Source organism: Excalfactoria chinensis, chromosome 5 (assembly GCF_039878825.1).
Source record: "Excalfactoria chinensis isolate bCotChi1 chromosome 5, bCotChi1.hap2, whole genome shotgun sequence".
In the NCBI taxonomy this organism is placed as follows: Eukaryota; Metazoa; Chordata; class Aves; order Galliformes; family Phasianidae; genus Excalfactoria; species Excalfactoria chinensis.
Genome location: NC_092829.1, coordinates 56423631 through 56450434, shown reverse-complemented (window position 1 = coordinate 56450434; position 26804 = coordinate 56423631). Strand labels below are relative to the sequence as shown.

Genomic DNA, 26804 nt, shown 5'->3' with positions numbered 1-26804 from the left:
TATAGAAGCTTTGCTCTGGACTGGGCAAAATCCAGTCCGTCAATTGCCTGTACTGCAGCTTTTACCTCTACCAAGTCAATCCATTGCTATTCAAGACATGGTAAGCGCTCGATTTCTCTTCTTTGAAATTTAGAAGGACTGAAGGATATTGGGGGGGGGGGGTGGCTGAATTTGGTGCTTGTGTTGGTTCTCGGCTGCTTGTCCATTAGAGCCGGGGATGGATGACGGGGGAACTGTTCTCTGTGCTGCCCGCGGAGCCGCCGAGGGGTGAAGGCTCCCGCAGAGCGGGATAGGGCTGCTGCAGGGCGGTGGGTGCGGGGGGCCGGAGGGGGGGTGTGGGGGGTATAGGGGGAACCATCCGTGCCGTGCTGGGGCAGTGAATGAACCCTCACTCCCTCCTGCCCGTCCGCTACGGGTCGGGAGATGGGATTACGGTGTAGAGAACTTGCAACAGAAAGAGCGACGGGCAGTTCCGTGAAACCTCGCAGCGTGTAGGGCTGGAAAAGGGTACGTTTCTAAAAGAGAATTTTTGAACAGAGAGAAAAGAGAGGGAGCATCTGCGGGCTTCTTGAGGTAAATGAAGAGAATATGCGTTTTAAAATATAACTTTAGACTGATGGGAAAGGCAGGTGGATGGGAATGTCAATACTGCGTTTAGCCTAGAGGGAACGTTTAAAAATAAACTTCAGAGGTGTGTGTGTGTAGAAACTGTTAGAAAAACAAGAAGGAAAGCCAGCAGTTACTGGTCATAATTCCTCTGTGGTGGTGTGGTTATTTGCCTGTATCACTGCCTCGCTGTTGGCTTTTGGAAGGGTGGCAGACGGCTCAGAAACGCTCACTAGCACTATTCGTTTTTTAACATCTCTGCCTGCCCATAGGGCAGCTTGTCTACTGCCTGTATAAAAAAAAAAAAAATAAAGGGGAGCGAGAAAAGCCAATGTGCGTTGTTGAATGACAGAAAGGAAATGGGGCGTAAAATTAAAGAATCTTTCTACACTGGTGATAGGGAAGGGAGCATCCTACACTCGTGATATGAAACCTAACGAGGTCTGGCGGCGCAGTGCTGTAGAAACATTTATCTAAAACTCGAATTGCGCGTTTCCAGCCACCGTGTTTGTTTTTTTTTTGTTTTGTTTTGCTATCGTTTCTGACTGTTTTCTCCCCCAGAGTATTAACCTTGAAAGAGAGAGCAAGTAGAGGAACCGGGACACCTCGAAATTAGCCAGAGCTTCTTATTTATGTGTTTATTTATTCTTTTTTTAATCCAATTTTTCTAGCGTGCACATTTTGTGCCCGAGGAAAGAAATCTGTAAAATCTCTGCAGTTCGAACATTCATTTATTTTTTTTCTTTTATTAAAATATGCGACATTGTTATTTCAGGATCACGCCAGCCAAAGGAATATGAACAGGCAGGTTGTGAACAGTCCTGAAACAGTTCCTCCTGGACCAAATGAGGGTGCAGGAGTTGCAAGAAACAGCCCCGAAAACGAGCCGCAGAACGCCTCACTGCAACCCCCAGCCGCCATGGCTAGGCTGCCACGGTCGCTCTCTAACGACTACAAAACGCTTGTCTCCGAAGAAACCAAACCAAATGATTTGGAGAGGACGAAAGTTGGAATCTGCAAGCTCAGCAGCACCCCGGTGCAAGCCAACTCCATGCTCCGAAGGGAATCTGCTGAGACCTTTCCGTACAAGCAAGTGGCCGGAGCAGCGGCTGCCGGGCAAGCTGTGATCCCTCACTGCAAAATTGCCGCTTTGCAAAGCACAGACGGGGACGCTAACCCGGCCCTGGGTAAGAGCACGCTGGAGCAAAACAATGCCAAAAGCACCTGGGTGACCTTGAGCCAGAGCACCGTGGTACTGGGTACAGATGGCAACACTTCTGTTATTCCCGGCAGAGCGGAGGGGGTAAGTTCATCCTTACTGGATTTCTCACCCCCCTGCGGGAGTAGAAGATCGTTTGGGGCTGAAGCTTTAATGGGAGCAGTCCCGACAAGTGTGGGGGAAGGGGCTGCTCCGTGGGGAGGGGGAAAAGGGGAGAGAGGGCAGCAGCTAAGGTGCTGTGCTGCTGGTGGTCGTTAATAACGAGGTATCGGTATAAACGCCGATCGATAGCTCCCTGCTCATTCCCGTGTGCTCGACGAGCCGTGCCCTCCAGGCACCGACTCTCCCTGGGACCGGTGGGAGAGAAGTTCCGTGTGCTCGTGCCTGAGTCTGTCCAAGGAGAAAGAGCAGAGAAGGAAACTTGGGGTCCTTGGGCATCCCTTGGCTCCGGCAGGAGGTTCTGTAGCCTTCACGGGCTTTGCTTTCCGCGCACCCGAGTCCTTGGTGGCTGAACGCCCCGGAGCCAAAAATAGGGCCAAATCAATCAACCGAGACCCCAAAACGTCAGATCCTACCCCCCGAGCTCTGAGGGGTTTAACACTGGCGATGTAGGAGGCCGGGAAAGAGCACCCCCACCCCCATCGTTCCTACCGGCCCAAGGAGCCGCCTTTACTCTGAAAGGAGAAGGCTTCGTTCATTAAAAACGATTTTTAGTTTTCTCGGGGTAAAGGACTAAGCCTTCAGGGGCGGTCGGGAACCCACTTTGTCCACTCTTGGGCACCCCAGAACTGTGGCCGTGGGTGTCTCGGTCCGAGGGCCGGAGCCGGCAGCTCCCTCCCCTTCTCCCTATTCCCTCCTCCCCATCCCCCAGGGCCAGAGATGCGCATTGCAGGGGTTGGAGCCTCGGAAGGGAAATGTCGGGCCGAGCCCTGCGCCCTTCACCCTCGGGGGAGCCCGGGGGGGGGGGGGGGGATGACCGGATAGGGGACACACACACAGACGTAGTCCCACACCCATCACTTCCCTTCCCTTGGGGGCAGCCGCTAAATAAAAGCCCTCTGCTGATTGCGATGGTTGTTTGCCACCGTGGCTGTTGTCCGATCTCCCTCCTTCGTTTTTTTTTTTTCCCCTTTAGGAAGACGATGTAGGGGATGAAAACAAAGCCCGAGGGAACTGGTCCAGCAAGCTGGATTTCATCCTCTCCATGGTGGGTTATGCAGTTGGGCTGGGCAATGTCTGGAGGTTCCCGTACCTGGCCTTTAAGAATGGGGGAGGTAGGACGGCTTTTTCCTGTCTCTCTTCCTGCAGTACCGTACGTGGATGAGCTGGGAGCTGCCCCAGGCCACCGGTGGGGAGAAACCCGAGGGGAGTGGAGGCTGGGGCCGGGCAGTCGCGAGCGTGCCCACAGCATCCTATTGAGCCAAGTCTTCCCTGTGCTTTCATTTTGGTTGGGTTTTCTGTTATTGTGATTCCTATTGAAAAGCTGGTGGTCGGCAGGGAAGTTCCAACGAGATTTCGTTCGCATGTGGTGTTTTCCTATTAAAAAGAAGAAAAAGCCGAGCAGGAGAGCGAGGGGAACGAAGGGCGAACGACGGGTCGCTGCGGCCGCATCCTTCACCTAATGGTCCCCGACGTGGGGACGGAAAAGCGGCAGGGGAGGGGGGAGGAAGAGGATTCCAGGACTCAGGTGGAAGCGGAGTCAGTGTTTGTCTTGCTTTGAGCTGTTCGAGAATTGGTCTTAACGCATAGAATGTGATTCTAGGGGAGAAGATTTGGAAGGGGGGGGGGTTAACGGTTCACTAAAGGGAGAAGCTGATTAGCAGAAGCTGTGCCCACACACCTCTACGCTTACAAAAGCGGGGAACCGTTAAAATCCTCAGCTGAAGTTTTTACCGTGTTGAGCCAGCTCAGGAAACGCAGCAAAGCGTTGGGGCTGCGGGCACTGCAACCCGCAAACAAAGAGAACTATTTTCAGTGCTGCCGAACCCTCCCGGCGCTGCTCGCTGCCCGAGCCGGTGCCGCCCCCCCCCCTTGACTCACGCTGCGTTCTGCTCTTCCCCTTCTCTTCCTCAAGGTGCATTCCTCATCCCCTACCTGATGATGCTGGCTCTCGCCGGCATACCCATCTTCTTTCTGGAGGTCTCCCTGGGGCAGTTCGCTAGTCAGGGGCCCGTCTCGGTGTGGAAAGCCATCCCTGCCCTGCAAGGTGAGCAGGGCAGCAGCCCCCCCTCCCCCCCAGGGCTGCTTCTGGGGAGCCCCCCGGCTGGACTTCCTCTTGGCTGTTGTTCTTTTTTCCCCTCTCTCTCAGGCTGCGGCATCGCGATGTTGATCATCTCCGTTCTGATAGCCATATATTACAATATTATTCTGTGCTACACTCTTTTCTACCTTTTCGCCTCCTTTGTACCCGTGCTCCCTTGGGCGTCCTGTAACAATCCCTGGAACACGCCGGACTGTAAAGACAAAAACAAACTTTTATTGGGTAAGTGGGGGCTGATGGGGCATTCTTGGTCCAAAATCCACACCGACTAGTGATGGCTTATGCCTTTTCCTATGCTCCATTGCTGGCTCTGTGTCCTCAAGTATGCATTTGGTTCAAGGGTAAAATCCTACCCCATCCTGCTGACAGTGATGTGCTTCTCTTTTGTGGAGCTGAGCTCCTAAGCGTCTTGATAGGCAAGTCCACATCTACACAGGAAGGAAGGCATTACGCTGGACAGACCTGTGATGAGCTTGATATAAGCTTTCCCCTCGAGTTTTGTTTGGTTCAGACAATTTTTATGCCTTGGTCTTTTTGCTATTAGGGGGGAAATCATCAGATATTGAGACTTACTGCTCTTAGAGCAAAGTATTACAGAAACCAAACGCAACTGAATTTCAAGCAATGCTTTCATTGTCATTTTATGCTCAAATGGTGTAAAACGATCCAAGTAAAATGTTCTCTTTTTCTTCTTCACCCCCCCTGACCCCAGATTCATGCATCATTGGTGACCACCCAAAAATACAAATCAAGAACTCGACTTTCTGTATGAGTGCCTATCCAAACTTGACTATGGTTAACTTCACCAGCCAAGGAAATAAGACGTTTGTCAGCGGAAGCGAAGAATACTTCAAGTAAGATTTTTTTTCACTTTAGAAATGTTACTTTGCTTACTTCAAAATCTGCAGTAACACAGACAGTCACTCAGTAATGCAGGAACAAACCATTTGGGAGACTGGAAATGTCATCTTGAAGGGCAATAAATAATACCCGCTTTTATGTGTAATAACAACCAGAGCTCATTTGTAAAGACCGTATCATTTTTGTCCTATTCCTGTGGTGCTCAGCACAGCTGGGGTGTTGGCCCACGCTTGGCATTTTTATCTCCTACTGCAATGCAGATACATAAAATAATACGTGGTGAGATTCACTGGAACTTTCTAGAGAAACCACTGAGGGTGCTAAAGCAGAACAAACTACTGTAGGATTATGCACTGAACTACTCTATGCTCTTGTATTGTTTTCCTATACATATTAAAATCTTCACTTTTTCTTTTTAAATTATTATTTTAGGTACTTTGTATTGAAGATTTCAGCAGGGATTGAATACCCTGGTGAGATTAGGTGGCCCTTGGCGCTGTCTCTTTTCCTAGCCTGGGTGATTGTGTATGCCTCCCTTGCTAAAGGAATCAAGTCATCAGGAAAAGTAAGGAAATCATTTGTAATTTCACACTTCAAGAAAGCAGCGCTCTGCTTCGATGGAATCATGCCCCCCTTTATGGCTCTGAGAGCTGGTTTCAACCAATGTCTAGTAATGAAGTGCTATGCTCCTTTCCGAGTCTTGTTGTCTGGCAGTAAGATTAAAAAGATGATTTTGGGTTAGCTTTTGCTTCCTAATCTGCACTAAGTTTAAAATGAGCCCTTTTGCTGCACTTAGCAGTTGGATGGCAAAAATAGTGCCTTCTCTGTTATGTGTGGTGTTCATCAAAGACCCCGCAGTCGTCTCAACTATCATTATGATTAGGGAAGCCATGACATAAACAAAGAAGATATGAACCTGAATAGTTCTGTGGCGGATGTGAGCAGTGGCAGTATGCATCCTGTTGTCCTGAATATTGGTGGCAACTTTCTGAAACTACTTCTTTCCTTAATCCAGGTCCCTTTCTCTGACTTCTCACATTTCCTTCCCTTACCTCCAAGTAATTGTCACCCTTGGGCTCTAAATCTCCAGCCTGGGGCCAAGTATCGCAGCCTTCAACCACGTAAAGAAGGAATCTGTACTCTCATGCACAGCAAAGTACAGGTGCACTGGTTGGCAAGGCAGCCCTCTGAGCAGGGAAATGCTGCCCTGTCTTTGTTGGCAGTGCTGGTTTGGGTGTATTTTATCACACTGAATGCAGTATTTGAGGCCCGCTGTGGTGAACTGCTGCAGTGTTGGTCTGTCTATGGAATGAGCTGGGGACCAGGCTGGTAAAGTCAACCAGTTTTGGAGGTCTCAGTGCTTAGGTTACTGTAGTATGATATGGAGACTACTAACCTGCTCGAGTTGTGTAGGTCTTATCTAAATGACAATTGCATCTAAGTTTAACTAGTGTTAAATAGTAGGTTAAATGGAATTCCATTCACTGCACAAAGGGCAACATCTTGAAATGCCTATTGAAACAGCAAGGAGAAAACTGGAAAAGCAGTTTCAAAAGTCACCTTAGCTCAGAAGATTCCAGTCCTTGTGGGATCCAGAAGCTGAAGTGTAAAAGGATTTTAAATGCTTTTGGGTAAAGAGTATATCCTAACGGGTTGTAACTTTGCCATTTGATTTGACTAGAGAGAGCTCTGCTCTGTACTAGATAATTATGAAGACATTAAGTGCACAACCTCTGCTGTGTGTTTAGACCCAGTGATTATGATATCTATCTGGATCATTCCACTGATGTTCCCCCCTCACCCCTCCCACTTTGAGCCCATGAATATTTTCATGCTGATATGTAATTATTAAGAGGTACCGACTGATGAGGTATTTTTTTGGCTTAGTTAAATAAGGAAAAATGCAAAATGCATAGGAAAAGACTCAGATCTTTAGGTATTTAAATGGCATTGCTCATTTGAATTCCAGTGAGCTGTATTAGTTTTCTCTGGGTAAAGATCAAACATGGTGTTTCCACTTAGCTTTAAATTACTGTTGCTCTCCAGCCTTTCTCTTTTCCTTTTTCTTTTCCCCTGCAGTCCCAGTTGTTATCATTGATATTATTCCTGTTCCCAGCACTAAGAAGGGATGTAAAAAGAATTACAGCTCTGTCCTAGTCTTTATCCCCTGTTTATTTCCTCTGATCCCCAGTAATTGCTTTTTTCAAGGTAACAACAATTCCAGTTCTTTGCTCCTTTTCTTATAGATCCAAAGAATCCCTCTAACAATCTCTTTGGTCTGTCCAGGTTGTGTACTTCACAGCAACGTTCCCTTATGTGGTTCTCATCATCCTACTCATACGAGGCGTGACACTACCTGGGGCTGGAGCTGGGATCTGGTACTTCATCACACCCAAGTGGGAGAAGCTCATTGATGCTATGGTGAGCTGCTTTCTGTGCTTGTAACTGATAGGGTGAATCATGCATAACAGATTTCTCACTTAATGGCTGTTGCAACCATTTTGTGTGTGCAGAGGCAGTATTGTCATCTGCAGAATCCCATTCATTGCATGGGGAGAGTTGTTACTGTGGAAGCTTGTTATTTGTGTGCACATACCTTATATAGTGTCTATAGGTATAAATAGAAGGTATTTACTTCTCATTTAGTGTCTCACCCGAATCACTCAGAGTAGGTGCATTGAAATTGGGGAATTCAAAAGGAGATAGAGATTTTTGTATGCTACTGTCCAAGCTGATGCTGTGTGGACTTGAACAAAGACACGAAACTTTAATTGGTAACACAAGCTGCATTTCTCTGTAAATATCTTCAGAAATTCAGAGAATGAATCATAGAATCACAAGGTTGGAAAGAACCTATAAGATCATCTTATAGGGAGGACGGCTGGACCTTAATGCTTGCATCTTTCTCACTGAATAAATGAAATAGTTCTGAAAAATGGACCTGAGATGTAAATCATACAACTTACTCTAACACCTCCCTCCTTAACAGCGTTTATGCTTACACAGAACAGCTGTGATCATTAAAGTAGCTACTTTATAAGAAATAGTGTTGTTTTCCATCTAGCACAGTACAAAAATAAAGGACTCAGTACCTGGCTTTGCTCTTTAGAGAAGATGGGCTGGTCTGGATGATTCAGCTCTGCTTCCTCACTTAAATTTCATCTGATCTCCGCGATGCTGCTTTTTTGCTAATTAAACCAATAAAACATGGTACAAAAATACACCTACTCTGTATTTGTGTAGACCTGAACCCACACAGGGATTTGGATCGCTTGAAATGGCACATGAGCACCTCCTTCTGTCAATAGCAGTGTGACTTTAACAGGTCTTCATGTCCTTATCCCTATAAACAACGAGTGTCGTAATCCTTTGGTGTGATGGTAGTGTTACGTCTTTCACAAACAAAACAGGATCCCAGAATCTCATTGCTTTCATTAGGAAGATAATGTAACTGTCCCATCAGTGCCCAATGCAGATTTTTTCCTCTTGATTTGTGTTTCCTTTGCAGAATGTATTTAGGCTGACACGTACCCAGCAACACAGTGTGCCAAATACTCGTGCCCTTCATACATGGCAAAGATGATATAATATCATTTCAGTTGGGCTAAACAAGTAGAGTATTCCTAACAAAATGACTGCTGTATTTCAGAGCAGGATGTTATTTGTAAATAGTGTTCTATTTACATCCACAGCTCCGAAGGTTATTTGAACTACTTACATGTTAATCCCCAGCAGTGATTCTTAGTGTTATTGATCTCACTAATTCTTTCCTGAAGCCAATTCCTCTCCTGTCTGTCTCATTTAGGTTTGGAAGGATGCTGCCACTCAGATTTTCTTCTCCTTATCTGCAGCATGGGGAGGCCTAATTACTCTGTCTTCTTACAATAAATTCCATAATAACTGCTACAGGTACGTGGGAGTCCATGAGACTTATTAAAGAGATCTTGTCCAAAAATGCTGTTATTTTCCAGCTTGTAGAAATGTGCTTTGAAATGCTCCGTAGTGTTTTCTTTTCATTCCTTCCCCTTTTAGTCTTTTTTGCCTCTTCTCCCGGGATCCTGATCTAATCCAAGTCTCAAGATGAATTGTCAGTTAATTATAGTCCCAATTGACACTTCATTTTCAGAGTTGGCAGTTGTAAGTTGAAAGAGAATCTGAGAGGCTGCCAACCAGTGTGAGCAGTGCTTATGAAACCATGCCAATTGTCAGTGTCTACTGAAGAACAACCCGGGTGTAGAATAAGCTGAAGTTTGCTATTGTTCATACATTTAACATGCTATTTCTGTATGTGCTTCCAACCTCTCTTAAATATTTTTTTTTCCCCATTATTGCATGAAGTTATTTCTGCTTCCAACACTTAAAATTACTTTTGTGAGGGAAGTGATTGTTTTAGTGATATATTACAGGTTTTGTCAAGAAATGTGTAAGATAAACTACCTGCAGATAGGGGGATAAAAAAACAAAAGCAAGGGAAATTAGCAGAAAGCTTCACTGATGCTTTGTGTTGTCTTTAGAGTCAGACTTGTTTCCCTTGAAACAAACTCATTCTGATTCCTGTTCTTTGGGTTCTGCTTTTATACATATTTGCCCCATGCTTTAATTTGATGAATGAATACATCAAGAGAGTAAGGGAGAAAAATGGCAAAGAAATAGCAGTAAAAGTTAAGCAGTTTTAGCAATCATAGCCACATTTGGAAGACATTTAGAACAAACTGCTTCTTTCCTTTTCAGTCTTACTAGTGTAAGGGGAAATATTTCAAACTCTTGTAATGCAAATGAAATAAAAATCCAATAAGGAATGTATTAACTGTGGGCAGGGGTAATGAAGGCTTGCTTCCTGCCAGACCACATGTACTTACCCAGCATAGCATGGAATTCAGATAGGGATTTCGTGAGATTCCCATTACAGCACCAAAAAAAAGAGGACAGTAGTGGAGAATCCTCCACAAATGGATATGTTGTGTATAGTAATATTTAGGACACAAATGATCTTGTCTCGGCTCTGGTGGGTAGTCCACATATAATGCAGTGAGTAGATGGCCATGTTAGGCAGAGTTAAAGCACTCTGTTACAAACTGTCATCACTGCTCCTGTCTTTAGAGATGCCAGAAGCAGAAACGTTCAGCCTTCTGTTTAGCCTGTGGCTTCCTACGTGGCGTATGAGCCACAAAAACTTGCCCAGCTGACTTCTTGTGGTGTGAAGACTTCTGTCATCTCAGACTGGTATCTAAAGTACTGGATAAGTGTAAAAGTTCCTTTTGGTCGGTGTTCCTACAGAATGTGTATGTCATATGAGAGGCTTGCAATGCATACAGAACCTTCCCTTTTTGTGCTTTCTTTTCAGGGACACATTGATAGTCACGTGTACCAACAGTGCCACAAGTATATTTGCGGGCTTTGTCATCTTCTCAGTTATTGGCTTCATGGCAAACGAGCTTAAAGTGAATATTGAAGCTGTGGCAGACCAAGGTAGGGTATGCTGCCATTTCATTAACTGGACACAATACTGGTGATGCCTTTAGCTCTGTTATTGATGATTCTATTGGCAGTGAAGGTGGGAGTTAGTGGCTTCTAATTGGAGTGGATTAGTAATCTACTTGTGTGCACCTTGATATAGAAAAAAAGCCCAGTATCTGTTACTGGGAAGTAAAGATCTCACTCATTTGGTAAGAGAAAGCAGCAAGGTGAAATTCATTTCAAAGCAAACATGGGGAGAATGCAGATGCTTCTGCAGTGAAATGAAAAAGTTCTCTGGAATGTATTATATTGGTACAGATTAAGGAAGCCTTGAATACTGTGGAGAGATGATTAAAAATGGGGATCTATAACATCTTAATTGCTAGAGCTGAATGTATATGAGAAGAGTGCGACTAATTGCTGCAGTCCTGTATGACTTGATATGAAGCAGAAGGATATAGGGAGGGGTACTACTGAGAGAAGCCTAAAGGGTTGAATTATAAAGGGATAAGCCCCCTTCACCCTGCAATAGCACAGAGTAAAAGGAGGCTCTGAACCAAAGAAAGATGAAGGAGTTCAAGAAGGGAATTTTGCACGCTGGTGACTTCTATAGGTGAAGTGTCTCACTGCCTGCATTTATGCGGAGGTACAAAACCTTTTTCTGACAGGTTTGTTGTGCAGATAAATTCAGTGCCATAAGGCTCTATGTACGCCCAAGGTACTTGACTGAGAACAGTGATGCAGAAATGATATCAGCGAGTTGATAGTAGGGGATAGAAACCAAGAAAAGTTTCCTTCATTTATGCATGCTAACATTCATACTAATAGAAAAATTAGGTGTTAAGGTTAATATGTATTTGATAACTTTATCAGAGCTAAATGGGAAGCAGAAATCCTGTAGTTGATGGAACAAGCACCGGTAAAATGGATTGTTAATTTTTTTCTTGACCTTTTCTCAGAACTCTAATATTTCTCATTGCTCATTAGAAACCTGTGAGTGAAGGCAAAAGGAAGGGAATAACACTGAAGGGAACAAAGTGCTTTGCCAGTTAAGAGAAATAAAAGGCTCTTAGTTTCTTTTTTCCCCCCACCCTATTTGAAACTGAAATATACATAATGACACAGACTTTGCACTACTTCTGACCTGACCAAAGAGGATGGCCAACTGGCAACCTGTTTATTGGTAGAAAGTAGTAGGGGTTAGTATACTTGCAGGCTAATGCCATGTCAATTAATTCTTTGCTGCTTCATCTCTTCTTTTTGGGTTTGCCAGTCAGCTGAGTAGGAATGGAAAAGTTTCATTGTAGCCCCTGTCTTCTGGATGAATTAGGCTATTGTATTAGGGAAAAACTACATGAGCTTAGCTGAGGGTGAGTCTTCATCTCCAAGTTGTGTTAAACTTGTCTTGGCTGGGTGTCATTTGAGTCCAGTCTAGGGATGGGGCAGTAAGACAGGTTTTATCACTGTATGTGATCATGAGCTTTCTGGATAGCATGTCTGCATTACATAGTTCTTATATGAAGGTTCTGGTTGTGAGGTGAAGAACCTCTTTACAGAAGTAAACTCCATCAATCCAGCAGTGAGATGAGAGAGGGGCATGATGTAAGAGCAAAGCTATCAATTTCTGATGTAAACACTGCTTTTGGTTAGGAAGAATTAAAGGGCAACCATTGGGTTTTCATTCAACATTTAATTCTACATTAAGCACCCTGCAGTCCAAACCACTGTGCAGTCAGTTTATTGTAAGGAGCACTGTGGAAGCTCTGAAGGGACAGCTGAGGAAAGAGCTGGAGGATCTGGGTGGCAGGGATGGTAGAGGAAACACTTAGTTCACCTGGTTCATCTCCCTGGTGGTGACATAGGCACCTTAGGACATAGGCACTTAGGACAGTAGATGTCCAGCCATGATGCTACATAATCTGCCTTCAAAGCATGCAGTAACCTGAATGCAAATTGTTGACTGGAATGGGAAAGGGATCTTTTATTTCATTAAGATATTAATCTAAAATACCATACATGATTCTCAGTTAGAATCTGTCTTTCAGGAAAAACTTGTGTTTCTGATGGAAAAATAGAATTCTCTTCACAGAGGGAGAGGCAATTTATTTTGGTTCTACTCTCCTGGTTTGATTAAGAACAGACCACCATTACTGAAAGGCTTTAGAGATTTTAAAATGAAAGCTCAAGGCCATTTGATGTATTAAATTCCAACACATGCAAAACCTTTGGAGTTTTCCTTTCTTTAACAGCCCACATTGCTGTTGTATTCCACGTGTCCTTTGTTCAGAAGGAACTTGAAACGCTTCACGAGTTGACTGTGTAGATTATTTCATATACTGCTAAAACAGAATGTCTTTTCTGGTATGTGAGAAAGAAGCAGCTGTAGTACATGGCTTTGTTTACCCTTATTTGGATCAGTGTATCAGCATACTGGTTAAAAGTGTGTTCTGCAGCATGGAAGGTAGCAGTGTGTAAATGTCTGGAAACTTAGAGCTAAAATGGAAGTTAATCATTTGAGACTCGATCTTACAGTGGCAAAATCTTTCTATATACAGCAGAGACTGACTTGGATTGTTTTTTACTTTTATCAAGCATAGTAACATAGCATTATACTTTGAAACATTACTTTTTTGCTTCACTGCCCCTTTTTTCCCCACCGTAAAGTCAACCAAATTAATGCAATGTTTTTTCTCACCAACTTTATTTTTATCATTTCCAGGTCCTGGGATTGCTTTTGTTGTTTACCCAGAAGCCTTAACTAGGCTTCCTCTCTCTCCATTCTGGGCTATCATATTCTTTTTGATGCTTCTGACACTTGGATTGGACACTATGGTAAACTGCTTTCATTTTCCGTTCTTTTCTTGGTGCTTTTCCTATTTATGTGTTCTGAGAACCAGGGCAGTGCTTGCTATTTTCTGTGTGATCCATGTACTGCCTTATAAAGCGAGAGAAGAATTAAGGCCATCAGCACTGAAAAGATTTGGGCAAAGCTTTGGCACTGGCATCCGAGCATTTAAAACCAAGGATTTGGAACACACTGTCTCACTTTGCAGTATATCCAGTTGGACTGTTTTGTGTATATTGCGTGTATGAAAACGAACCTCTTTATTTTGCCTTGCAGTTTGCCACTATCGAGACTATAGTGACCTCTGTGTCAGATGAATTCCCCAAGTACTTACGTACGCACAAGGCACTGTTCACTCTTGGATGCTGCATTTCCTTTTTCATCATGGGATTTCCTATGATCACTCAGGTAAGGATATGGTCCTTGAGCATCACTCTCTGCCCCTAGTCTCCCTCTGGTGGCCGTTCTTCGTTCTTGCAAGAAGTAGCTGCAAAATAGGAAGCAGGATTCTGCCAAATGAGTGAAGGCACCAGGTGAGTTTGAAAGCTTTGTACGTGGAAGCTCTGGCTGAGTTGCATTTAAGAGACTTGGTTGCTCAAATCTTTCTGAAAATCTGGCTCTCTTAAAATTAATTCCTAACCAAACATCTCTACGTAGTCATAGAAGTCAGGTATTTGATTAGAAACCAAACCAAACCCAAACATTAATATGCCATCTAAACCTGTGTGTTAGTTTGGGGTGCCTTCCCTTGCATGGATAACAGATATGCACTGATAGCCCTGGCAAACCGTGGAGTTAATAATGAAATTCTTGTCCACCACGGATAATCCTTGCTGTCTGTTCCTCCAGCATTGTAAACTGAACAGTTTCAAGAGGAGATGTGCAGATTCCATGTTCCTCAGTTGCCCTTCTCCAACCTTTTTTATCCTCTTTGGCTTTCTTCACCATCCTTCACCAGCTACAAGCACGACTCTGTTCCAAAGTTTGGGGAAGATCTGCTACTCCTCTTGCTAGAAGGAAGGAATAGTAACGTGGCTTGAATCTCTGTCTCTTGTTGCCTCTTCAGTATTTGGATGCTTGCTTAGAAGATAACCTTGTCCTGCTCCTGTCTTTTTTTCCTGCCTTAGGGCTAGTTAGAGGACAGCGCTATAATGGCACATGGAGAGGCATGTATGCCACAAGTAACAGCTGTTTTCTTTTTTCTTACAGGGTGGAATGTATATGTTACAACTTGTGGACACTTATGCAGCTTCTTACTCTCTTGTCATCATTGCCATATTTGAGCTTGTTGGAGTTTCCTACATTTATGGTAAGAATACTGTTGCTGCTTCTGTCAAAGCAGTGTTTCAGTACACAACAAAGTAGATTAACTTACCATTAAGCTTTCAAAACAAACAAACAAAGAAAAGGTGCAGCATTTATTTGTATTTCTTTGTAGAAAGAAAAACCTGAGAATTCAAGACCTTTATTTTGAATGGGAACATAATGGGACTTCATTATTATGATTCCTTTAAATGTGTATATTTAAAAATATATATATACCTCCTACTGTCCTTTTTCTATCAGTAGCTTGAAGCCAACACTTTGAGAGCATAGGAGCATTCTTAGCCAATGTTAAGAGGAGACAAAGCATTTAGTGACAATTTACCTGGAGTTAAATATCCAGACACCAACTCTATGAGACTGGACTCTGAGCAAACATGCATTTAGCAGCTTTTGAAGGATTTATTTCCTGGATGCACATGTAGTTTCCCCTTTAGCCTATCTCTCTATAACAGAATGAAGATATGCTGCTACTCAGAGTGATTACCTATGCACAGTGGTAGCACTACTTACCTCAACCCATGCTTTAAGTTATGGGAAAGATTACCAGTTATTGTAAAGTAGTGCAGTTACCTCAATGCCTTCGTAGCTGACAGCTGATGATTGTTCCCAAACTTGCCCACTTAAGGAAACTGATTCTTGGGAATGTATTATCTAAGATAACCGTAGGACATGTGATGACTTTGCTATATAACAGGCTTTTAATTTATGTCTGGAGCATATTGATGCCATTTAAGACTTGTATTCGAAAGCAAAGGAAGTGCTGAGTCTTGGTGTCAAAGAAAACAAGGTAAAGGCTGTTTCTGCTCTTGCCATAGCTAGAAGTGACTGATTTATTTTTCCATCAGATAGTCTTCAACAATCCTGAGGTTTTCTTTTGGAGATGTATACGTAGCAGGGTGATCTTAGGTCCTAAGTGTTGTGCATTGGATACTTAGATCTACTTAGGTTATGGAGTACACTTTCAGATACCCCTGAGGTCAAGCCTGGGGGTTATTTAACAGAACTCGAGGTCTGAAAATCAATGCTGGCAATTTGTCATTTCTCCATGTTTCCGTGAAGACATGCACAGTCTGTTCTCCCTGTTACTGCTGGGTTCAGCACTTAGTTGTTTTCTTTCCCTTCCTTCTTGCCTGTTTGCTGGGGTCGTGCCTGAACTATGCCATGCTAAAAGCACTTGATGTTACCCTTCTTTGCTATCGTTATGATTAGCATCACTCAGCCTGTGCCAAGATTGCGCCCTCTAAGCCATTGCCATCAGTACACAAGAGAAAAATTCCTTCCACAGAAGGTTTTTCAAGAGCTCAAAAGCAACTTCAGTCTGTGGAATTCCTTTGCTCTGCGTGTTCTTAAATAAGCATAAAAGCAAAGAGGAAGAAAATAGCTCTATCTCACCTTTGAACACTGAGTGGCAGAAGAACTATAAGCCTGCCTTCATGGTACAGCATTTAGTCAGATTTGCTTGGCTTTACCCAATACATTCATTATTCCTTAAAATGCTAATTTCTGTGGAAAATGTAAAATAATGCAGAATAGCTACAGTGCTGCTAAGGAAGGGTTTGAGTAGAGGAGATATTTTCTTAGTTATACGTTTTTCTAACGTAATCAGATGTGGCAAAGATCTGACAAATGGTGAATCCTTTGCTCCATGCTTTCTGTACCAACTGACTGTTAATCAATAGATGTTAGTCACGTCTTTCATATGACAACTTCAAAGATTGCTACCTGGAATTAACCTTTTTTTATTTAAACACTGAAATCTTCCACTCTCAGCATGAAAAACGAAGGATTTATTTTACATTCATCACTCACTCCACTAATGCACTGTAACTACTTGTACTGCATTAAATCTAAATACGGCTTCATAAATCTGTATGTTGCAAATACAAGTGCGGCTGTTGCCCTTGTTAAATTCCTTCAAGCAGTGCTTAAAATTGGCGTAATATATTTTCAAGCTCTGACAATTACTTGTTTTATACTCCGCTGACACCTTTCTCTGTACACTTGTGCTCTTCATGGCAAGCAGGCTTGCAGAATAGTGGCAGGTGCTTTTATGATGAAATAAATCTTTCTTTAGCTCTTGTTACATGTTCTGCTTGTTGCGATTTTTAAATTAAAAAGAGGCATGCTTGGTTATTTCCTTGCAAGCACTTATTTTTTTTTTTTTCAGGAGGGCCCATGCTAAGTTATCCTGTCAAGTGCAGGTTTTCATTTCACTTGCCAGCATAGATGTTTGTTCTCCACTTGTTTAGATGATGATGCATGATTGATGAGGAATAACTTAAAGCTGTAGATATTAATCGTAGAATCACAAGGTTGGAAAGGACCTAGAAGATCATCTAGTCCAACCATACTCCCATTGGTCATGACCCTCTAGCCACTTCCTTCCCCAAAGGAGGGTATACATGTCCAGGCCATGGGCAGCCAGTTTACCCAGGAGAATACTGTGATAAACTGTGTCAAAGGCTTTGCTGAAGTCTAGGTAGACTACGTCAACTGCCTTACCCTTGTTTACTGGTCTGGTCACCCAATCGTAGAAGGAGATGAGATTGGTCAAGCACAACCTGCCTTTCACGAACCCATGCTGGCTGGGCCTGATCCCCTGGACGCCACACACATGCCGTGTGAGCTCACCCAAGATGATTTGCTCTATGATTTTCCCTGGTACTGAGGTCAGGCTGACAGGCCTGTAATTCCCCGGATCCTTCTTACAGCCCTTCTTGTAGATGGGGGAGTCGCATCGACATTAACTTAATCACCAACATTATTCCCACTATTGCATATTGTAATGCATAAAGATCTTTGTGCTTGAGCGAAACGCTGTAAAAAATGTGCATTTTCAATTCCAAGCAGACTTTAACTTGATTCAAGCTCCTTCTAGACTGTTTTTTTGGCAGTCTGTTGCCAGAAAGGTTCATCATCAGAGAGTGGTGGATGCTGTTGCGTGTAGGAATTATGTCACTTGTTCCAAACATTTTACCTGCAGGAGTTTGAAGCAGATTCTCTCTTCAGCTTGCATTGCAATTTGCAATGGATTTTATGCCTGTTGCACTTTGAATACATCATTCTACTTTAGAGAGTGCAAACAGAAATATGGAAAACAATATACTGTTTCCCAAAGTCATGCAGCAGGCCTGACTGAGAGAGAAACCAGATGCACTAAGACTGAATCAGTGAATTAACTAAAGCATCCTCTATATCTGAACCTATTTTCAGTTTTCAGCTTTTCTCTTGCACGCTATCTGCCCCTGCTGGCTTACTCTGGGTTCACTGCTAAGTTCAGCTCCAGGGCTGCCCTAGCTCCTGCTGTTCTCCTATCGGAAGATGCTGAACATGGAGCCACTCAGCACTGAGCCATTGCTGTTTTTTTATATGCTAGGGCATCCATTCTTAATTGTCAGAAGTCAGGTGGACAGATTAATTTCTCCTCAATAATAGCAGAAAACTTCAAAATTATGGGGATAAAACCTGGGGGTTATCCCTTCTTATGTTTAGCAGCTGCAGTGGCTGGCTATGGGGGCACTGAGAACATAAAGCAATTCATTGCTTTTCTTCTGAGAGTTTCTTCTTTCACTGAATGACTTCCCTGTGATGTTTAAGCTCCTTCCCTGTCTCCATGTCATAGAAACAAGACTAAACAGTGTAGAATGATGCTTTGCACAGTGTACATGGCAGACACAGTCACCTCCTTTATCAAACCAAATTGGTCTGAGTTTGAAATGTCCAGTTAATGGAGGACCCCAGATTTCCTCCTTCTCATCGCCATTAGATGAGCTGTAACACATTTCAGTCTTGAATTTTGTAACTTCTTGTGGTTAAATCTCATACAGCTGTGAAACTGAGGAGGGCCCATTGATGTGTACAGCAGTACAGAGCCGGACTGAAATGCAGACTGACTTTGGTTGGGTGACGTGACCAAGGAGATAAGTGGAACTGTCTGAAACTGCCCAATCTTCTGCATTTTATTAACTCAAGTGACCATATAGATGCAATTGATACGATAATCTAAAGGATCAACATGTCAGTCAGTTTGTTCACCTGAAACAGAACTGTAAAGGTTCACTGGTGCTCTCTGACAGTTCTAAGCATTGCCTACATATTGGTCGAAAGATAACAGGAGATGATTGGTGTCAAACTTAGGCCGTTTAATTACAGAGGATCAGATATTATCCCTGCTGATACAAGTATGCAGCTGACTGGTTTTACTGGCTGCGTATCATGTCATACTTAGAGACATGTCTTAAAGTAGTGTATTTAATTGTTTTTTTGTTAGTAAGTGGTTTTTTTTTTGTTGTTGTTTTCTTTTCAAAACAAATATGCACAGAATTGCAGTTAATTAGCAGATGCTCACCATGTCTCCACCTGTAAGGCTCTAATCGCAATGATTAATCTCTGCTGAAAGCTCCATTTTTTGTTTCTAACCCTTAGGAATTAAGCAGCTCATTGGAATTGGTGTCACTTAGTGGTTAGAATCCTTCAGTTGAGGTTTTCAGCTAACATGTCACAAGTCATCACTGCAATTAGACATAAGGAGGATCACAAAAGCTGTATCGCAGGTTAAAACTGGTTTCTTTCACCCCTAATCGCATTTACCTTTTCAACTTTACAGGATTGCAAAGGTTTTGTGAAGATATAGAAATGATGATTGGATTCCAGCCGAGTAAATTCTGGCGAGTCTGTTGGGCTTTTGTGACCCCAACTATCTTAACAGTAAGCAAGAATTGCTGGTGCCTTTTCCTGTGTTGTTGTTGCTGTTGTTCTTGAGCTGGTGGTCTCCCTGCAGTGTTGTTGAAGCCTTTCCCTGCACAGCACGCCACGGCATAGCAGCATGGTTTGATTGATTCTGTGTGTGTATTTGATGTGTATGTATATATATATATATATATACAGAGAGCATGACAAAATCTCTACTCAGGCTGTGTTAGGGAAAAACGTGTTTTCAGCATGTTAAACGCTTTGGAAAGGGTTTCATGGAGATCTCAGTGACAGCTGCTCTGCAAAGACGGAGCTGTTTTTGCAGAGGTTGAAACATGCGTGTCCTTAATAACAAATATAACCCCCTTCGGTGTTTCTCGCACTCCATGGCTCGGGCTTCCCCGAGGCACTCCGTGTCGGTGGCAGCACAGGACAGCAGGTGGCGGCAGCGCTCTGCGGGAAGTGGGAGCTCTTCCTCCTCTTCCTCCTCTTCCTCCTCTTCCTCCTCTTCCTCCTCTTCCTCCTCTTCCTCCTCTTCCTCCTCTTCCTCCTCTTCCTCCTCTTCCTCCTCTTCCTCCTCTTCCTCCTCTTCCTCCTCTTCCTCCTCTTCCTCCTCCTCCCCCAGCCTGCAGGCGCTGTTGCCCATCTGCCTGTAACGACGCAAGGTTTAAAGATGAACACCGATATCTTTTAGATATGCCTTAGGCCTTACTTTAAAGTAGCATCTCCGTTTAGTCTAAAAGAGGACTTGTTCTTCATTTTACCATTCTGAAGCATGGTTTTTTGAGGTCTTTTTTCCAAGTTCAACGTACAGCAGCTCGGTTGACAGTCTGACCCTCTAATGCAATGTTTCCTTTATATTTTACCTGAAATACAATGGCGTTCTTTGAGTGCATGCCATGTTTTGGCACCAGAATGAAATCACTGTGGCAATACACGGGCATAGTTTGGATATTTGTGTTCGAACAGTTTCAAAGTGTAGCCCATTTTAATCAACAATATTAGGACTGTATCAATGTGAACGTGTGCTTCCTCGTGGGTTTAAAAGGATGTGCGAACATGTCCTCTTTTCTTTTTCACCTATTTCTTCCAATGGCTGTTTTCAAGATCTGCTTTAGAACAATTTATACGCTTCTGAAGGGAACGATAAGGCAATTTCTGCAAATTGCTTGGTTGCTTTACTGATCAGACTTTCATGCTTAGCTGCTGCCAGTAATCACAACCAGGGAATACGAAATTATGTTGTCTCTTATGAAAAGCAAATTCGGAAAGCAAGTGAGGTCAGTTCAGGCTTTCACGTGTTGCTGCTGTTCCCTCCAATTGTAACATTTAGTGACCTTGGAGTGAGAAATAATTTGAGACCGACCGCTCATAATTCAATTTCTGTGCTATGGAAATGGACAAAGCAAAACCGAGCAATACACTTTCCCCCCCTCCTTCTATTATGGCTTTTTAAAACTAATATTTGATACATTTGAATAGTCTAATATTAGACTTTCAGCTCCTCCACATCTCTGGAAATAAAACCGATCGTTTTATATGCGCCTTCACCTAGTTATGCTGCTATAAATCTTCAGCGTGCAATTACTGTAAGCACGGGCATTTCCCAAAAGTTCCTGAATTATGCACAAATGTAAGCAGATGCATTGCTATTCATACCATAAATGAAATGGAGTCACTTAACATAATCACATTAGGTAAAACTGCCAATAGACCATGTAATAAAGGTTGTTACTCTAGGGGCAAGATTCTAATTTCAATTCTTTTGGCATAAATACAGATTTTGTGGGATTTTGCAAGATTTCCATGAAACTTATTAGAGTCAGGCTCTGACCTGTTCGTTGCATTTAGTGAGAGCCCCCTGCCTAGAAGCATGTACTTAGATCTATATCCCATGCAGAGCTACTGTGTGCACAGATACATGCCCTTGGCTACATAGCGAGCTCCTTTTGCTTATATAGACTTTTTCCTCCCTTATTTCCAGTTCATTCTTTGCTTCAGTTTTTACCAATGGGAACCGATGACTTATGGAGCTTACCACTACCCTGGCTGGTCGATGGTGCTTGGGTGGCTGATGCTGGCCTGCTCAGTTATTTGGATCCCAGTGATGTTTGTGATAAAAATGCATCTAGCCCCAGGCAAATTTATTGAGGTAACTCTGCTGTCTTTTTGCTGCTTAAAAATATGGTAACAGGAGACTATCTTTTTTATTCTACATAGATTTCTGTAGTATTGAACAGCTAATGTTGCTAAGATTTACTCGCTGGTAAGCTAGTCACCGTGTTGCAAAGAGATGCTCTGTTTGATTTAAAATGCAGACCTTCTATTTCCCATTTCTCAACTAAATGCTTCTAAATTGTTAAGTGATGGCTTTTAACACAGAGGTAGATGGTGTTACAAATTTCATAAGCCCTGGAAATGGTGTCAGTGGAAGAAAGCTGTTATTGCCAGCTTTGTGGCATGGCAAAGCAGTAAGCTTCACCCAACCACTGGTATGTGCTGCACTGCCAAGAGCCCTACGGGCTCTGGGGGGTGGCATCGCAACATGCCAGGTTGCAGAGTGATAGGCTGTCATACCTGAGTCCCATGGGGGTGCTCCAGAAGGTTGTGCCCATCCACAAAGGCTAAATATAAGAAAGACAAGAAGACCTCATGCTCTACAGCTCAACCTACTTTGCTGACTGAATAAACTCTCCTGCTGTGGCATCTGAGCTTAAAAAAATACCAGATGGCACTTGATTTCTATGCTGCTTTTTAAGGCTTTAATTTGTAAATCAGATACCTTCTGCCTCCCTACACTGCTCTGGAAGTGAGGTGGTTCCCTTGTGTTCTGAGTCATTCTCAGTTCTTGCTGCCACTGCTTGTGCCATTCTCTCATTGGATAAAGAGCAGACATGCTCCTTTTTATAGCAGTTTTCATCAGTTTGGCTCTCCTGCAAAAATCCACTGGGTCTGTTATACACCTAAAAAAAATGAAGAAGAGAGCAAAATTTGCTAAGGTAGAATACTCACTTGGTCTCTTAATATGTCACACGACATGTGCCCAAGGGAAAAGATCACTATTTTACCTTTCTTAAAGAGCAAAGAAATTTAACATGAAATGGTGAGATGCCCTAGGGAGAGCATCCAAGTACACAGCAGGCGCTAGGCAGCAAAGTCACTTATCTACAGGGCTGTTCAGCCCTTGTGTAGTGCATGTTGGAGCACAGAGGTCAGGAGAGGGAACTACTACTGGAAATGAATTAACGTGAAATTAGATTTGCTTGTTCGTTGCTTTGTAAGTTTCTCTCGTTGAGACAAATAGCTCTGCTTCAGATCTTCTAACTCACCTGTACTGTACTAGAGTATGTGACCTATAGGATGCTACCCTTACCGTCCTACTGGTAGTGCACCCAAAGAAACACCAAAAAGCTGGCCATGTTTTGAAGGGGCTTTCACTGAAGTTATTTCATCCCTAGCCCAGTATTTTCTGAACATTGGGTCTGCTTCATAAAATTATTATGGTTGATCTGGGAGGTAAGTGTTGCAAACTGGTAATTAAGCAGAGATTAAAATAACTGATATAGAGGCCTGATTCACTTTATTGGGTAATAAACATGTAATTGCTCCCTCTTAAGTCATCAGAAATATGTTTCGTTTCCTTTTTATCTGTAAATAGCCAATCGTGTGATCTATTCAATAAGGAAATCAGCAGAAAGATGAGAAGTTTGTTGTTGTTTGCCGCGCTAATGTTCTCCTCTTTCTTTTTGCTGAGGATAGAAGTGAAATATTTTGTCATCTCAAAATGAGAACCTTAGTTCATTCATAGCAATGTACTACTTTTTGGTCATTTGTATACTTTGGGGAAATATGCTAAACAGAAATCCAATTATTTCAATGCAGTTACCCACTGCTTAGACGACTGGGCTAAGTAATTGTGTACATGTCCTTCAGTAAGTGAGCCTGGCAATCTGTAGCAGTGCTCTGAGCTCTCCTCGTATGATGCAAGGGAGAATGAATAATTAAAACCTGAGCACTTTATCCTCTATTAGTCTTGCAAACTTGGTGCAAAACAAACGCTGAGCAGTGGAGCATTGCAGGGCCACTGTCAAAAACCTCAAACAAGCCTGCTCTTCTTTCTTCTGCACTGTGCTTTGCTCCATAACTCCAAATGAGACTCTCTTTTCTCTTCCCTACATTGCAGCGACTCAAGTTGGTGTGCTCTCCACAGCCAGACTGGGGTCCGTTTTTGGCCAAGCACCGTGGTGAACGTTACATGAATATGATTGATCCACTGGGAACATCTTCCCTGGGACTTAAACTGCCAGTGAAGGATATAGAACTGGGGACCCAATGCTAATGGTTCTTACCTTGGTGACAGTAACATTGTCAGCCTTTTCAGCTATTCTTTCTGATTTGTTTCCTCACCATTTTTTTTTCCCTTCCCTGCAGTACCTGGAGGTGGTCGCTTAGAGAAGTAGCATTTACTGTTGCATGCCACAGGGGAGACCTAGCTAGACCATTTCCAGGGGTAGGTGATGCCCATGCTGTATTATGTTTTGGCTGAGATGTGTTGCACAATGGGTTACAGCCCAAGTTTTGTTGGGTCGTGTAGGAATAAACAAAAGATCCCTTGTTAACAGCTAAAGGTGGGACTAGGATTCTGTTACCAATGCCATCAGAGGGAGGGATGGGAGTGTACATAGGAGGTGTTCTCCTTTAGCCCTGCTATCAATCCAGCATGAGGCTCTCATGATAAGTGGAGTCACTTTGTCTACACTGACAGTGGAGCGTGCCTCATTGGCACACAGTTCTTGTAGGAATGAATGATGTTAACTTTGAGAACTTGCTACCTGAACAAGACCCTTGAAACAGAATTCCAGTAAGCGATATGTGGGATCAGAGCAGAAACACTGAACTGTGTCCATTTGATGCTTTTGCATAGGAAAGTAAAGCAAAGTCTAAGAAAATATCATTTGAGATTGGAGCAAATTGTATTTGAGTCAAGAGGTGGTTTGGAAATAGCACCAGACTGAGGTTCGCGGGCATTACAATTAGAGAGCTGCTGTATGTTTCTATCTGAAATTTGCTATCTGTCATTTCCATTGGAAATAACTCAGTTGTACCATGCATCTGAAACCTGGCTGTGCTGGCCAGCTGCACATACCTGACTCCTGATTGCAGTTTTAGTACTCTGAACATGGTTTCCTTGTTTCTCTGCTTTCGTTTACAGTATCTCCTCAAGAAGCCATCATATAATTTGTGCCTAACTTTGTATTCTTACAGTGATAAGTGTAGTCTAGTTATCGCTCAGCAACATTTATTAGAAGTCAGATGTGCTGTCCAGCCTTGTGAGTCCCCCTTCATTCTCATTCTTTATACTACTTTTAGATGTATTCTTCTCTTTCAGCCAATGGGAAATGGCAAAACCCGGTTGTCTATATATTATATATATAGCAAATAAATTCTTCAAAGTAGTATTCTTTGGAATGTACATAGTTCACATAGGTTTTTTCGTTCTTTCTTTTGTTCTTCTTTTTGTCTTTTCCTTTTCCTATTTAGAATGTTTTCATGACATAGAAAGAGAACAAAAATAAAGCAACGATTAACTACTGCAGCAACAGATGTACAAAACATGAGGGCTGGGGTGGGGAGCGATAGGACATACTAAATCATTACATTTTAGGCATCAGTTCTGTGTGGCAATAGGAATGTTAGACTTACATAATTGTTACTTATTGGGCAGAGTAAAAAAAAAAATAGAGCTTTTTAGGAGTACGTTTATTTAACTGAATAGAAAACTAGCCCATTTTATTGTAAATGCACTAGAACGAGGGAGAAAAATATATCTTCACTAATTGGCAAAAACACAATATCCTTTATGATCTTGTTATATCCTATACATACTTATATGATATTTTTTAAGAGTGATCAGTGTTCATGTAGTGTGTACTAGTGATGTTTTATGTCCCTATAAATATCTTATCAACCAGTGTAGAAATGGTGAGCTTAGAGTAGTTAAGCCTGTTTTTTCCCTTCCCCCACACACTCCTGTAGTAGCCAGTAAATGTTCTTTCCTTTCAGGGCACTGTTTCTCTCCGGTTCTTTGTCTGTCTGTCTTCATATTACAGGGTCTCAGGTAAATCCTCAGTTACTGTGTGTCCGTAGATCAGTAGATGCGTCGTTCCATTCCTGTAGAAGAAAGCAAGGCAAAACCTAAACCTTGACGTAACACTTCTACGTGTGAACTTGTTTTCTCTCTGTGTGTGTATATATATATATATATGTATATGAAATATATTAATCATTTTGCTGAACTTCCTCTTCCACGGGGCAATTAGTGTTGCCAGTTGTAAGCACTGCTGGAGACCTTTAATCCTCATGCAGGACAAGAAAACGCCATCAGGGCTGTCACTGAGGATGGATTTAGCTACAATCTGTGCTGGCCCCTGAATCTCTGCTCCACAGGCTCTGCCACTCCCATCTCATGGGGCAGCAGGATGGGACCCCACTGCAGCTTCTCTGCCTTAAAGCTGTGCCCCTACTTTTCAGCTTTGCCCGCTATTTCTTAAGGGGGTTTCTATTCTTACTTCTGGCTTTTATTTTCTTGGCAGAGGTGGGTGTGAGAAGCCATTCTGATGCAATGGAAGTTTGGCCCCTACATCTGCTTGGGGCTGAGAGCACTTTTCTGGGTGAAGAAAGGAACCTAAGTCAGTGAGACTTATGCGTTTTGGTCAGGATGGAAAGTTCTAGGCCTCTCTTTACTGACGGTATCTAGATTCTTGGCTTGATTTTTGGAGTCCAGTCCAGTTTGCTTTTCTTACTATTGTGACAAAAAACAATAGATCTTTAGGCTTGTTCCTCTTAAAGAAAAAAACAAACCACGGTCAAATAATGTAATGGTTCTGAATCCTTTCACATCCTATCTTTGTCTCAGGATGTGCATTGGAACTGGAATTAGCTAATTGCAACAAAGTTGTCTCAGTATGAGGAAGTTGCTGTCTATGTTAGAATAAAAGAGTTATCATTTGAAGGAATACTGCTAGGTGATGATATCTGTCCTTTGGCTTGGATTGCCAAAATAACTACAACAAAATTGCCTTCCATGAATTCTATAATCTGTGCTATTTTAGTTTGTGCTGTTCCTGTGCTTGTTAAGTCATTGCCACAGGATTAGGCTTGACTTTGGGATCTGTCTTCAATTTCAGAAAGTGATGTTTTCCTAGTTGATTTTTGTCCATGGCTTAGACCTTCAATAATAGACATGTGAAAACATGTGGAGAGGTGGAGAAAAGAGTACAGAAGTTGCCAAAGATATGAAGTGTTCACTATATATTAAAAGAAGAAACTGTTCATGCTAGGCTTCTAAAAATAAGCACTTCACTGGCCAAATCTGAATGTTGAGATTAAATTAACCAGCAGTGTCCTCTTTAAATGAGAAGTAACCTTGCAGTTTGGGAATGCACTTAGTTTAGTATGTTCTAGAAAAGCTTGCATGTACTTTAATAATTTTCTAAGAAGAAATTTAGTAATTAGTTAAGTACTGGTAAAGATCTTTA

The 26804-nt window shown here is 42.7% G+C and overlaps 1 protein-coding gene across 3 annotated transcripts; it reads left to right on the top strand.

Moving 5' to 3' along the window:
• SLC6A5 (solute carrier family 6 member 5) lies at positions 1–26804 on the top strand. 3 transcript variants are annotated; one of them, XM_072338427.1, is made up of 16 exons: positions 1–100; positions 1382–1909; positions 2961–3099; positions 3900–4031; positions 4134–4307; positions 4798–4939; positions 5379–5511; positions 7233–7367; positions 8752–8855; positions 10291–10415; positions 13123–13235; positions 13525–13656; positions 14458–14557; positions 19181–19281; positions 21251–21418; positions 23450–26804. In XM_072338427.1, exons 1-16 carry the CDS (start codon positions 98–100, stop codon positions 23603–23605), a joined length of 2385 nt encoding a protein of 794 aa, XP_072194528.1. In that variant the 5' UTR covers positions 1–97; the 3' UTR covers positions 23606–26804. The 3 variants fall into 3 exon arrangements, with proteins under 3 accessions (XP_072194528.1, XP_072194530.1, XP_072194529.1); XM_072338429.1 differs by lacking the exon at positions 1–100 and adding an exon at positions 404–507; XM_072338428.1 differs by lacking the exon at positions 1–100 and adding an exon at positions 477–573.

Excerpts from the sequence above, each read along its gene's own strand:
- SLC6A5 (XM_072338427.1), top strand. Across the intron at positions 5,512-7,232 it reads GAATCAAGTCATCAGGAAAA|GTTGTGTACTTCACAGCAAC; the intron begins GTAAGGAAATCA and ends TGGTCTGTCCAG. Across the intron at positions 13,236-13,524 it reads CACTTGGATTGGACACTATG|TTTGCCACTATCGAGACTAT; the intron begins GTAAACTGCTTT and ends TTTGCCTTGCAG.